Raw genomic sequence first — 15,642 nt, forward strand, 5'->3', positions numbered from 1 at the left:
AAGGCAGATTCTCAAAAAGAAGGAGAAATAGGAAGATCTTGCATCCACTGGTTCACTCCCCAAGTGTCTGCAATGGCCAGAGCTGAGCCAGAGCTGAGTTGATCTGAAACCAGGAACCAGAAGCTTCTTCCAGGTCTTCCATTCAGGTGCAGGGTCCCAAGGCTTTAGCCCATCCTCTACTGCTTTCCTGGGCCACAAGGAGAGAGCTGGAAGGGAAATGGAGCAGCCAGGACATAAACTGGTGCCCATTAGGGATCCTAGTGTGTGCAAGGTGAGGATTTAGCCACTAGGCCATTGTGCTGGACCCAGACTTTCATTTTCACCACTCATGTATTGCTAGATACATATACACTGTCTTCACTGTATTGACCTCAAAATATGAGTATAAATTTGGTTTATTACTAAATATTTTATCAATAAAGTTTTAAGACCAAGATTATTATAACTCTTATATCAGTATAAAAGAGGCAAAGTAGGTGCTGAATTCACAGTAAAATACTGTGGTAGCTTGTTGGGGGCAACACATGTGTTGCCTACAAATTGCAGAATGATTTTCTTATTATTCCTTATGAGGCTGAAAAAGTCATTTCCACAATTAAAAATCAGCCAACAGTTCCACATTTTCTATAAACAAACCTAGTTTTGCTGTACATGATTTGAGGATTTAAAAAAACTAAATTTTACAGGTAATCATCCCAAGTTAGAAAATAATATTACCAAGGTTTAAGATAGCAATCATACAAGAGGCTGCTACTGTGTTCAACAAAGCATTAATTCTTACCAAATGAATGCTGACACCTGTGTGCTATTGAAATAAAGCCACATGAAGCAACGAGTGTAGAGAAGTAACATACCCAGGCGCTCACACATCTGCCGCAAGTGGTGATTTTGAAATCTCCATAGAGATCTTTGATGGCTCCAGTTGTGAAGAAGCCTTCCACCATCAGCAAGATGCCATACACGAAGAATGCAGCTGCAATGCCATAGATCACGTACTTGAAGATGTCAATCCTGGCGGGTGAAAAGACTCATTTCAGTCACTGTGTATGGCTGATTTACAGAAATTGATTCTCACATGCTCGGGGGTCTTTGGTTGCAAATTCACAAAATATTTATGTTCATAAAAGAGACTGAGTTGAAGATTTTTGCTTTTTGTGTTTAATGTTTGTGCTACAATTTTTTTTTGCACTTCCATATTTGGTGACTACAGCAATGAAGTCTTGATAAGTCATGAATTGTATAGTTTCATAGGGGTTGGCTTAATTTTATTGTATAAATAGAAGGATTTATATCAATTTTTCCAATTAGAAGAAAACAAAAAAATGTATTTTTTAAAAGGAGGAAGCAAGCATTATGGTTAATAATTACTCATTTTACATATATATAATGACATAAATTCCAGATTCTGTCATCCTAAATAGTCCATTATGATAGTTCTATCTCATACCTACAGAATTTTGCTAAATTTGCTGCTATTGAAAGTGTGAACGATTAAGTGTGAACATATTATTTTAAAGATAAATTATAATTTTGACAATTGAATTTTTATGCAGAGTCCTAAAGAATATTATTTTGAATTTATTCTGAACCAAGTTATAGTATACTTCAAATCATAGAGGCATGAGAAGGTAATGATTTTCTCACAATTGATTGCTTAATGAAAAAAAAATTATCATGTGCCTAAATGAAAACATTGATAAGAAAATATAGAAAGCATAATGTAGCATTGATGATAGAATTTGATTAGATAAATAGTTAATTCCTTTGGCTAATTCCTTTCCATAGCTCTGTAGAAAATGACTATCCAATGGGATTAGAAAGAACAATGAATACATTTATGCATTAAGACTCCATTTGCATTTACATGTTTTGAAAACATTCAATCCATTCCACAGTTCCAAAAGGTATGATATAAAAGCATCGGATGGTATAGGTCTTGTGGCACAGTGATGATGCTGTTGCTTGCAATGTCTGCGTTCCGTATTACAGAGCCTGCTTCAAGTCCTGGCTACTCTGCTTCCCGTAGACACCTGCTAGTGGACACCTTGGGAAGTAACAGGTGATGCTCAGTACTTGGGCTGATACAGTACTGATACATCAATAATCAGAACAGAGTTCCAAGCTCCTGACTATTGTCTGCCCACATCCTTGCTAACTTCTTATTGCTCTCCTGGCTTTCAAATAAATAAAAACAAATAAAACCCTAAAAATTTTCAGGACTATTCATGATAATATTTATGTTCTATAGCTATAGGAAACCCCATTAGAATTTATTGTATCACTATAATCAGTAAATATTAAATGATACTTAGGTAGTATGATCACTTAAAAATATTCTTCCAATCTATGAATACAAGTGTTATAATTTTAATGTTTTGTCCCCCAACGTTCCATGTGTTAGTTGCTAGGCTTTCAGTCCGAGGATGGAGAGGTTGTGGAAAACCTTTAGATGCTATGTGCTGGGAAGTTCTTAGGTCAGCTAAGGTCACATCCCTGGGAAAGATTGTAGGCTTCCAGCATCTCTGATCTCAGTTTTAAGATGTGAAGTTTGCCACATTCCCTGACATTTTCATTTCTGTAACTATTAAATCAATAGGATACTTTATTGATTTTCAAGTAACTTGCTAATGGCTTGCAGTAATATTGCTAATTTTTAAAAAGATTTATTTTTTATTGGAAAGTCAGATATACAAGAGGAGGAAAGAGAGAGAAAGATCTTTCATCCGATGATTCACTCCCCAAGTGACTACAATGGCCGAAGCTGTGCCAATCCAAAGCAAGCAGCTTGGAGCTTCATCTGGGTCTCAAGGATTCCATGGCTTGTGGCCATTCTTGCCTGTGGTGCTATAACGTGTGCTTTATCCCTGCTCTTTCTCATTTGTGTCTCATTATCTGCTATAATTTATTTCTTTGCAAGCACCATGTGGCTAACACAAGGAATATTATAATGAACTATCCTAACATGAAAATAACTGGTTTGGTCACAGATACATTCACTTTCTAGGTTTCTTTTCTCCCCACAGTTTATACTTTTGCTGTCCTAATTTATATATTTTTAAATTCTGTGTTCCTTAACAACTTGTTGCAGCTAAAGAATATTAGAGCTACAGTAGGAAATAGTTACTTTTTAGCCATGTAAAATCAAAGCATTCGTTGAATAGGAGATGAGTAGATCTGTCAGTCTGGGGTATTTAGATATTGAAGTAGATTCCACTTGTTTTTCTTCAGAAAAGGACTTCACATCAATAATTTCAGAAAGTACACTGAAGCTGTTTGGGAATGTCCACAAGGATAATAAAGAAAAAAAGTCTTATTGTGAAAAAATAATGACATAAAAATAATGCTCTCTGAGCATCTAATACCTTATAGTTAACTATAAGCACAATGCCATACAGCAGAGCTTCTGAATCTCTTCACTTGTTATGACTGAAGAATTCACCTGTTGAACAACAGGTACTTATTTCTTCACCCTCTTCAGCCTGTAGTTTCTAGAAATCTCCACACTTTGTTTCTATATATTTGTCCTATAAATTTGCTTATGTTAAGAATATCACACAGATACAACCATACAGTGTTAACCTTTGCGAATGACTTATTTCATGTAGCATAATGTCCTCAAATTTCATCCATACCTTAGTATGTGACAGAACTTGGCCCTGTTGCAGTCAACATAAGAGTTCAGCTATCTCCTTGACTTCAATGTTTTTGGGTAGTACCTGGCAGTATGGTTGCCAGATCATGGGGTAATTTGATTTTTAATTTCTGAAGAAACCTCTGCATTATTTTCTACAGCATTTACAAAATTTTTATATTCCCAAACACTCAAGCATTACTTTAATTTGTAATAAACTTTGAATTGACATTAGTGTATGGTATAAAATAAGGGTCAAGCTTCATTCCTTTGTACGTAGACACTCAATTTTAAAAAAATATTCCTTGTTGAAGAGACCATCTTTCCCTACTGTGTAATTTTGCCATATGCTTTAAAAATCATTTTGCTCTAAATGTGTCAGTTTACTTCAGGAATCTTTATTTTGTTTTTTTATATATATTTTATGCCTTTGTAAGTCTGTTTTATTAAATTTTCAACACATTTTGGAATTAAGAAGTATAAAGTCTACAAATTTATTTTTCATTCTCAACATTGTTTTACATATTCTAAATCTTCTGTAATTTCATGTAAATTTTATGATCTTTTCCAATACCTTAAAAAATAACACTGGGGTTTTGATAGACATCTTATTGCTTGGTAAATAATTTTAAATAATATGGATATTTTAGCATTATTATGTCTTCCAGTTCTCGCATATGAAATATGTATTTTTGTATTTACTGTGTAATTTTTCATTATTTTAGCTTTTTTTTTTTTTTTGGCTTTCAGCCTATAAGCCTTTTTTCCTCCCTGTGTAATCTTATTTCTAAGCTTTTTTCCCCCCTTGGGAAAGCTATTGAAAATAGGATTGCATTGGTATGAATGCAATCCTCTTAAATTTGTTAAATCTTGTTCTGTGAACTAATGTGGTATATCCTGATGTGCCCTTCAGAAGAATGTGCCTTCGAATGCTGCTACTTAGCATGTTCTGTGTGTCTCCTGACGAACCCTATTGGGTCTAGAATGTGACCCAGTTCTTGTTTCTTTAACGATTTGATTATTCTCCCTATCATTTGAAAGTGGTACATTGGGCTCCCCTACGGTGACTGGACTGCCATCTGTTTCTCCCTGTAGTTCTGTCAACGGATGTAGAACATTGTTTTTCTCCTCGTGCAGCTGTAAGCCTTCTCACTATTTCACTGATTTGCTTTCAGAGGCCCTTAGGCATCCATCCAAACTATGCCAGTTCTCTAATTTCTTAAATTGAGGTAATACGGAAACCTGACTGCTAGCTCTCTAAAATTTCAGAACATTGGATGTGCTTCCAGTCTTCTCTTTCCATCCATGCAGAAAATCTAAGCTGGGATAATCTCTTCTAGTACTTTGCTGGCATGGAGTAGAAGCTAATATTGACTAAGTTCGTTCTTCTTACCTATATCAATGCAGTTATTTTCATGTTTGTGCTAACCAAGTGTACTGCAAACCATTTAAGTAGATTCTGCAAATCTCACAATGGAATTTTGTTCTGCACACTATCTGCAAATCTCACAATGGAATTTTGTTCTGCACGCTATTAAATTGGTATTTCTGTGTAGGAGCAAATACTAGGACTTAATATTTGTTACATACTGCTTTAAAAAGGATCCTTTGTAACCAATAAATCCTAAACATTTTAATATATTATAAAAGTTTCCCAATGCGAAGATTATGGCATATTTAACATTTGAAGATACTATGTCTTACCAATTCCTTACATATTTTAGCGGTAGGTAGAATGGTGGCTCCAAAATAGGTAGATACAACCTGTAATTATGAAACCTTAAATAACAAGGGGACTTAAGATATATGATTAAATTAATGATTAGGAGTCCAGACACTGCCCTGGATTATACTGGTTGGCACAAGGCAAAACATAGGTCTTTAACAATGATAAGAGTTAGAGAGGCAGGCTCAAACTCAGAGAGAATTTGAAGATATTGCACTGCTGGTTTTGAAGGGAGTCATGAGCCAACAAGTGCAGGTGGCCTTGGGCAGCTGAAATAAGCAAGGTTGTGAATTCTATGCTAGAGCTTCCAGATGGAGCAAAGTTCTGCCAACACATTAATTTCAGCACATTTCAGTAAACCCAGTAAGAACCATTTCAGAATTCTGAGATCCAAACTTGTAACATAATAAATGCTGTTTTAAGCCAATAAATTTTTAGTGATTTTCCTTAAAGCAGCGAAGAAATCTAAGGCTTATTAAAAATAGCATGTTAATAATGATGCTTATAGATGATATTTGTTCACCGTCTAAATCATTTTTATGGAATACGTTTCTAGAGACATCTAAGTTTGTCTACAAAGTTTGTATTAAAATAAAATGCATGAATAGTGAGTCTAAGGATTTATGATCTGTTTCCTAACATCAAGCATTGCTATTATCTGGTGAACTGATAGGTTAAAAAGTAATGTTACTTCTAATTTCTTAGTTTATATGTATTTGTAAGGTTTTCTATCTTATTTTTATTCAGATAGCTTTTATATTTTATCATTTTTGAATATTCTGTTTTTCAATTCTTCATTTATCAAAATTTATTTTTCCTGTTTATGTACATTTTGTTTTGATAACACTTAAGTAATATTTTAACTAATGTAATATCCATAAATCTTTTCCTTTATAATTTCTTATGCTGCTTGCATAAGTATTATAACATAATAAATGAAATCTTGATTTCTCTCTTTAGGTTTTAAAAAAATCACATACCCCAAATCCCAGTACAGTCTGTCACAATTGGTGCCTACATTAAGAAACAGTCTGAAACTTCCTAATCTCTCCCTTTGTTTAACAGCAAACAATAGCAATCACATGGTAAATAGGATGTGTCCAGAGAAACCTCACCCCCAGGAATCATGACACTGGGTATTAAGTTTGTGACATAACTTCATAGAAGACATCAGGATCATAAGTATCCTCCACATAATTGTCATTTCTGTCACACAATAGTCAATTGTTGTTATATCAATAGTCAATTATAGTAAACACATTTAATAAAGTCCTTATAGTCAATAGTTACTACATTCTAATCTGTAACCATCTAAAATTATCAAATAACTTATCCACATAAAAACTTTATGGCCCAGCATGATGGCGCAGTTGACTAATCCTCTCCTTTCAAGCACTAGGATCCCATATGGATGCCAGTTTGTGTGCCGGTTGCTCTACTTCCCATTCAACTCCCTGCCTATGGTCTGGAAAAACAGTGGAGAATGGCCCAAAGTCTTGTGATGCTATACCCGTGTGGGAGACCAGGAGGAAGTTCCTGGGACCTAGCTTCAAATTGGCTCAGCTCGGGCCATTGCAGTCTTTGGGGGAATAAATCAGCAGATGGAAGATCTTTGTCTTTCCCTCTCTCTATAAAAATCTGCCTTTCCAATAAAAATAAATAAATATTTAATAAATAAAGAAAAAACTTAGGAAGCAATTGAAGTTAGTGTGTACCTTTTACTAATGAAGAGATTAAGCAAGGTGCTGAAGGTAAGACTCAAGAAAAGATGTGAGCAAATAGGAAGAAACACACAAAAATCCATGACATCATATTTTGTAAATGTATATAGTTACATAAAACACAAATATAATCTTACTAAATTACATGGAGTATATTTCTGGGTACTGCTTTTCACTATCCAATCCTCACAAGAATTATTCATGATATACTCATATAGTGAAATTGGTAGTTTGTATCATCTTTTGGCATCTAATTTTCTAACCAGTGTCTCTATTTCATTGTCCTTCATGAATCTGCTTGGCAGGAGCAAAATAGCTGACATAATGCTTGCTCACTATTTCAAACAAACCTTTGGAGCATAGCAGTACCAAAATTACTCAGGAAAATCTGAATAGCAAATCATAAAATTTTTCTCCTCATAACATAGTGGGAAGTGGCAGGGCACTAAGTAGTTTTCAGTGTTGGGTGGGCTTTAATGTCTGTGCTGATAATCAAAAAAAAAAGTTGCAATTAGAGTGTAAAACACAACAGTTTTGAGGCAATGAATGAACAACACTTGAAGTCCTGAACTGAATGATTAAGGGATGCAAATCTGGGAAAATAAGTAAAGACAGACACATAAATACTAAAAATTATGATGGCGGGCCAATTTTTTTGAGGAATTTTCTCTTTACTCTCTTGTTTTGGAGGTCATCACATCATAACGGATTACGGTAAATCAATTTAGAGGAGAATATGATTTGAGATTGTGGGACCTTGATTTCTGAAGATCACATCCCCCACATTGCTAGGGGTTGATGAAATCTCGAATTGCATGTCTGAAATGCGAATTACTGAAGAATGAGACCAACCATGAACTTCCTTATAATAAATGCACTTTCCATGCTAGCCACAATTAATGGAACACAATTATATTTCAACACGTTTGGTATCGTATGGCTATCATTAGACTTGGAGATGCTGAATGTGTATCCCAACACAGTCAGTGATTATAATTAACAGGAGCAGAGAAATTGGGATGAGAAGAGAAAGAATGGAATGGGAGGAAATGGGAATGAAGGAGCTAGGGGGTTCCTGAGAAAAAGAAAGGAGTAACTCCTCAGATCCTGAGGTTCACACGTGGGAGACATGGCGCTTGAGCAATTAATTTCATCTCTTGGTTTGCACATTCAGTGACTTCTTACAATGTACAAGTGCTCCATCTGGTTGAGTTAAGAATGGGAACTATAGAGGGAAAAAACAAGAATCTTTATATATAACTGAAAACACACAACATGGCTTTTCTCCACATTAATTTTCAAACTTCTTTAAATTTATTTCTAAGTAAGCTGTAATACCTATAGGTATATTACTTACTTTTCACTACTTTATATGTTTTTATTTAATCTTTTTCACTTCATTCCCTGCCCCATTGTTCTGATATTCCCATAGGTTAGTTTTGCACAAGGCAATCTTAACTTTCTCTAAACATTGATGTAATTTTAAAATTTATCAATGAAAACTAATTGTGCTGTGAAGTTTATTAGTACGTCTTCGCTCTCAGTTTTTATGACCTGTTTATTGGCAGGGAGAGAGTGTAAGTCCACTTGACCATTTCACAGGAACTATACAAGGAATTTTCATTTTTGGAAGACGCAAAGAGATAACTTAAACATTTACTTTTATTTCAACCAATTTGGTGTTTTTCTCATTCCAAAAATGCATTACTGATTTTATATTTCACTTCATATTGAACCAAAGAAAAAAATACCAAAATAAAATATAAGATTTCATCTTTTTTTCTAAACTGCTGGACAAACACCATCATAAAAGCATTAGTAGCAATCTAAGAAGTATTAACATTTTCTGCCTAGATATTACATAGACATCTGAACTGATTCTACTGATCAAAGTTTATGTCAATGGCATTTTATTAGGTTTTAGTTTCCTACAAATTTGTCACTCTCTAACTAAAGTTAGCAATTCGAATGTACATTAAATATAGACAAGCTGTAGATTTTACGGACATCTGCAGTAGCTTAAAATAATGCACAGTGAGAACATATTGTGTCCAGAGTAGGCTGAAGTATAACTAAAAGGAAAATGTCAGTTTTACCACATTAAATATATCCAGGCAATCATCTTCTTAAGATTCTTACATACTAAGCTACAATAATCCAATTTCAAAAACCTTGATTATATACCAAATAATGAGTATCATTTATAAATGGTCAATAATTGATTCATGCTATTCCAATCTAAGGAATTCATAGCATCCCAGTTGGAAGATAACATATAGGTTTGCATGACATTTAACTGAAACTCAATCTATCTCAGACTTAAAAGATTAAAGGATAAGTCTAATTTTCAAGAATTAATCTGAAAAATATTGTGACAACGAAAAATAAAAATTTTAATTCTTTATTTCCATTTATCATTAATACTGGTGAACTTAAAACATGATACTTCAGAAATAGGGCAATTACATTGTTAAAGTAATTTCATTTTTAATAATATAAATATATTTATTTTTATTGGAGAGGCAGATTTATAGAGAGCAGGAGAGAGAGAGAGGGAGAAAGAGAGAGAGAGCGATTGTCACCTGCTGGTTCACCCCCCAAACGGCCAACATGGCTGGAACTGAGCTGATCCAAAGCCATGAGCTAGGAGTTTGCTCTGGTCTCCCATGTGAATTCATGTACTCAAGCACCTGCACCGTCCTCCACTGTTTCCCGAGGCCAAAAGCAGGGAGCTGGACGGGAAGTACAGTAGCCAGGGAGTGAACCACTGCTCCTTATGGGATGCCAGAACCATAGGCAAAGGATTAACCTACTATGCCACCATATCAGCCTCAATAATCTGAATTCTTAAGTGAGCAGTTAATGAATCACTCCTCTTTAATCATTAATTCTGTGGGAGCATGGAATGAATTTTCCTTGTCTGACACCACTTTCTTCATTATGTATATTACTTTTTGGTAAGTATTTTCCAGTATTTAAGTGTAAACATTTTTCAGATACCTAGCTGACAATATATGTTAGGTAGATATTCCAAGTATCATTGCCCTACATTTTGGCTAGGTTGTCTGTTCAGAGGTGTGCGCCCTCTTTCTGTAAAAGTGTAGAATACTTACTGTATTACTTCATAGACATGTATATACTTTTTAACTTTTACAACACTCACACATTTAAAAAAATTAAGAATACCCTACTCATGCAGATCTGCTCATAACTAGTTGATGAGCTGTAAACCAATGTAGCAATGTCATAGATTTTTGATATTCTACTTAGAGGCCAATTGTCTCCTTCCTAGAAAATGTCCATTTTGAACAAGTCTTGTCTAGCATCAGGGTTTAAAAGTTTATAATACACTTTATTTGATAGAATGATGTGTGAAAATCAAAACAACAAGACCATCCAAATAATAACTAAGAATTTTAAATCTAAAATTATCTTATTCCAGGAAAAGTGTATGCTAAGAATTTTTAAATTTATTCAGAGTGACAAAATAAAGGATATGAACAACATGAAAAACACACAGTGTCAAGCATCATGAAATAAAAGAATTTTAAATGTAAGAAAACCCAAGAATTTTTCAGACAGATATTAGCTGGGATGGCAACATATATACCATAGTAAACTATTTTCTTTCCGTGAATATAAAATTGAAAAACTGATTATCTTGATTTAATAATGTATTTGAGAAAAACAAAAAAAAAAAAAACCAAAAAAACCTGTTGATAAAATCCAAAACACAATCTATGCAGTATTAAAGAATAATAGACTGTATCTTCATGGGCAGACATCCACTTTCAGATTCTTTGAGTCATCTTCCTAACACATATTTTTACATCACCATCATGATGACTTAGTGATACCAGGAGCTTGCGTGGATGGTGGCAGCAGTGTTGAGGGAAAGGTGAAGAAAAACACATAATTATTTGTAGAAAGCTGCTCAACTTCTCATGATTCAACCTTTTTTCAATGTTGATCCTTGCTGATAGATGGGGACAATAAGATTATATCAAATACACGAATGAATTAATTTTGTTAGAGAGTGGGAGCACCCATGAGGTTTCGATTGATTTCCATTGAATTAGCAGCAGAGGCCACAGTTACCAGAGTCTGTTCTCTTGTCTGTTATATTCTATTACAAAGGCTTCTGCTCAAATTAGAAAGCAAAGAGAATTGCAAGTCTTTCACTTAATGGTAATTGAATTTCAGATAAAATCTTACTAACCAGACTTCAGCCAGACTGGTTCCATTCCAAGTGCCTTTTATTGATCAAAAACTCAGCACTCTTTGGAAACTTGCATAGCCTGAGTATATTTTATTCATATACAACATCACCTCTCTAATCTCTATGTGTTTATTTCTTCAATACATAGCAATGTGAACACATATCACCTGAATAAGATGCAGTAGTAAAATAACTTACATGGTAAATACATCCAGAGTGTCTCCAGCAGTTCTTGCCATCTCAAAATAGGTTTGCAGAATGTTGACAGTTCCAGAAAGCGCTTCATGTCCACAGCCACAGAACAGGGCCACGCCGGCATAGAGCAGGATGGTGGCAATCAGAGAGGCATACGGAATGCCTCCCAGGCATTTAATACAGCACTCAAAGCACCCTGCAAAGACCAACAAGAACATGTGAAATATTTGTGTTTTAGTCCTTAAGAAAAAAAAGTTTATTTATCTCAATTTACCTAAAAGGCAAACAGAGAGGTAGAGATTTGTTGTTTACCCACTGGCTCACTCCCCAAATGCCTGGATATCTGGGGCTTCACCAAGCTGAGGTCAAAGCTTGGAACCTCATCCCAGTATTGACTGGGGGATAAGCAGGTACCCAAGATGCAGCAGCAGTAGCAGTAAACAGCATTGGAAGCAGAGTAGCAAGACGCAAGCATACTACATAATGATTTAACCCTCTGTGCTGCAGCACCCTCCTGAAACGCATGCCTTGAAAATGTTTAAAGATATTTTCTTCAACTACAAAATTCTGGGAAGCTATAATTTTTCTGGTAAATGATACCAGGCCAACCATCTCAATCAAGTGCTAGAGTGTCTAAAAAACTATAACGACCAAGCCCCTTAATTATAAACCCATCCTTCTGAAATAGAACAATGTTTGCGACCACTCCCAATTTCCTCTTCCACCCCTAAACCCACCGAAGTTCTTCAACCAAGACTTCCCATGATTCTCTTTACCAAACATATACTGTATATCATTTTATCTTGAGTTTACTGCTTTCAATTTTCACGTGTCTACATTTTATTTCAACATTTGCTTTTTTTAACACCCCATGCTGGATTTTTCTAACAGTGATGTGAAACCACTTAGTGCATGGTAAACACAATTAGTGATTTTTGGCCATAGCATATGGCCAAATATGACAGATGATGATTGAATGCACTGCAAACAGTAAACTTATTTTTGAATTTAGATACTTACAATACTGTTTGTGCAGTGACTTACAATGGAAAATCTATTTTTTGCTGTGGATCAAGTTTTAAACACCTACGAAACTGACACAATGTAAAACAGGGCAGCTGGAGAGAATTTTGAATACATCATGGGGTCAGCAGTTATTCTTTCATCTTACCATCTGTAAAAAGCTAAGTAGGAGGGGGAATTTCCCTCATATTATTCTTGTGAGGATTAGCTGAGCCAATACATAAAACAAACGAACAAAAACTCTGACAATAATTATTCAAAAATTGTTAGCTACCATCATTGGCTACAATTGTTTAACTTGTTAGTATTAACTCTTATTGTGCTGGTATGTGGATATCAAGTCATTTGAACTTAGTAGTTTTTTTCACATATGTTTCCTCACTAAGTCTTTATTATTTAAGGGAAGTCTAAACATTTAACCTGAGGCATCTAAAAAGCATATTGTAAATGTTCAAAATGTATGTAAAAATTTTCAAAGTGACAGTTGGGTGTCTTCTAAAAAATTAAGTAGAAATGCTTTAGGATGATGTTTTCTTCAGAGTCATTTTTAAAAAGATTATTTTATTTTTATTGGAAAGGCAGAGGGTAGGAGAGACAGAGAGGAATTCACTCCCCAAATGGCCACAACCACCAGAGCTGCACCCAGCCAAAGCCAGGAGCCCAGCGCCTCTTCCAGGTCTCCCACACAGGTGCAAGATCCCCAGGCTTTGGGTTGTCCTCAACTGCTTTCCCAGGCCACAAGCAGGGAGTTGGATGAGATGCAGGGCTACCAGCATTAGAACCGGTGCCCATTTGAGATCCTGGTGTGTGCAACTTTAGCCATTGGGCTATGACACTGGTCCCAAGGATAATGTTTTTAATAACATATTGATGAAATACTATGTGCCATGTGTTGATAAAGCTAAACTTAAGTATATAGGCAGACAGTGCTTTCAAAAATGATCTAATGATCTCAGCTTCACATATATACACTTTTGTCTTCCTTCTTTATTCCCTCAAATCCTTATTCCAATGATTCCCTTTTTATTTTCCTTATTTTTGTTTTGTTCAAATTACCTTTAGTAATATTGAGGACTCCTATGTAACTACTGGCACTAACAACAAATGGGATTTGCAAATTCATTGTTAATACTGTACTTAAAGTAAGGCTGTGTGTGCCTTACCTGGAAGGCATATGCAGCTTGAATACATCTGTTCTGAAACGTTGGGGGCAGAAGTGTTTTAAATTTCCTTTTTCCCTTGTGTTTGTAATAATTACAAATAACAGGTATCTTACAGATCAAAATTTTTTAAGGAAAATAATTTATTCATTTTATTCGAAGATCAGAGTGACAAAGAGAGGGAGTGAAAGACAGAAGTCTCCCATCCACTGGTTCCAACCACCAGAACAGAGCTAGGCTGACACAGTCAGGTCTCCCACGAGGGTTGCAGGGGCCCAGGTACTTTGGCTGCTTTCCCAAGTTCATTAGCAGGGAAGTAGGATTAGAAGTGCAGGAGCTGCAACTCAGAGTGGTGCCCCAGTGGGATGGGATGCCAGCATTTGAGGCAGTGACTTAGCATGCTGAGCCACAACACAAGTCCCCTGGAATGTATTTTAATTATGACTCTTATACACCTTCACATCAATATCCTTAAAGCAACTGTATACAATGTTTGTAAAATTCCTGTGTTTTGAATGAAATCTATCACCTGAAATCAGGTGTGTAATTTTCTACTCAAGGAGTCATGTCTGTGCTATGAAAGTTTGATTTTGGATCATTTTAGAATTCAGATTAGTGACGTTCAACCTATGTGTAGATAGCAACATATGAAACATCCTACGTGAAGTAACTTTGTTACTTTCAAATACTGAGCTGGCCTGCTATTTTAATATTTATTGTTAATTGCACTCATCTTACTGAGAATCATAGCCCATCTCATCGGTCCCAGGATCGGTCTCAGGATCTGAACACCTCCCCACTTCTGTAGCTCTTGATTGTTCAAGCAAAATCATTTCCTGAACATTTCTCCCCTAACACACGTACAACATTTCACAATGTGGGGAGGCAGAAAAGGTTAGAACAGCTTGAAACTTGGTATAGTAGGAAGATATTTTATCGGCAGATGGTTGAGACCAGTGTGTGTAGTATCTGAATGTCATTGAGCACAGTTTTAGGTGGAGATTAACAGGGTGGCAGGAAATTTGAACTATTCTCTGTCTTCCAGTATTATAAAATTCCCACCTCACTCGTTATTTTTAGATAATGAGGAAAAAAGTAAATTAGATTAGCACCCTATGAAGAGCTACCTTTAATAGTCCATGATTTCAAATCCCATTCTTCTGTGATTTGTCTTCTTTGCTATTCTCAAAGCATTTGACATGATTGTGGAAGACTTTCATGGCAGACAATCTGCAGCTTCCAAATCAGATGAATATGCTCAACAAAACCACCATAAGTTAAAAATGAAATCTTAAACGTCCAAATACCCAATGCATACATTAGAAAATATCTTTGCTGGATCCTAAAGTTTACAAATAAATAAACACAAAGGACAATAAAAATATCTTACACATACATCAAGTGGCAAGCCTAAGAGTAATCAGCAAAGCTGCCTGCCACTCAGGATTTCTCATCACTAGATTACCAGTTCAGAGTCAGCTTCTACTTAGTTGACCTTTTTTTAGCTGGACCAAGAACAGCATGTGCTCTGTGTGACCATAAAGAGGGGTCAGGAGTTTTAATACTAAACCGTTAATTATTGAGGAACAGCTTTCGATTTAGAAAACTATGAGTACTAGGATAAACCACACTGAATGCTGAGCTAATACACATTTCCAAATGAGTTTACTGTCTGCAAATGAAATAAAAATATTTATTTCACTCCCTATTTGAATTTTGCACTAAAATTCTTCAGGGATACAGTACCTATATTGACAAATAGATATTCCTCTAAATCTTATTTATTGTAAGGTGTTACGTGCCTCTCTGAAAAACTTGTATGCAAAGGAAGAAACTAGAAGCATCTTATCTAGCACATATTGCACTTGAAATGGGCTCTTTTCTAATTAGCTACTCTCCCACAGAGCCCGAGTTGCCTGTCGGTTTTAAAACAAGGCTCTCAGAGCTCCCATCTGGGGAAGCAGTAC

General features: G+C 35.4%; 1 protein-coding gene across 2 annotated transcripts in view; it reads right to left on the reverse strand.

Annotated features, from left to right (window-relative positions):
• Positions 1 to 15,642, reverse strand: part of GPM6A (glycoprotein M6A) — a 237,782-nt gene that overhangs the window by 33,909 nt on the left and 188,231 nt on the right. For both annotated transcript variants that reach the window (XM_040966060.1, XM_040966059.1), the window contains exons 2-3: positions 11,496 to 11,688; positions 855 to 1,011 (exon numbers count right to left, since the gene is read on the reverse strand). In XM_040966060.1, coding sequence (XP_040821994.1) covers positions 855 to 1,011; positions 11,496 to 11,688 — 350 coding nt within the window. The remainder of the gene's footprint in view (positions 1 to 854; positions 1,012 to 11,495; positions 11,689 to 15,642) is intronic.

The sequence above is a fragment of the Ochotona curzoniae genome, unplaced genomic scaffold (genome assembly GCF_017591425.1).
Source record: "Ochotona curzoniae isolate NIBS_2020 unplaced genomic scaffold, NIBS_Ocur_1.0 scaffold_4505, whole genome shotgun sequence".
In the NCBI taxonomy this organism is placed as follows: Eukaryota; Metazoa; Chordata; class Mammalia; order Lagomorpha; family Ochotonidae; genus Ochotona; species Ochotona curzoniae.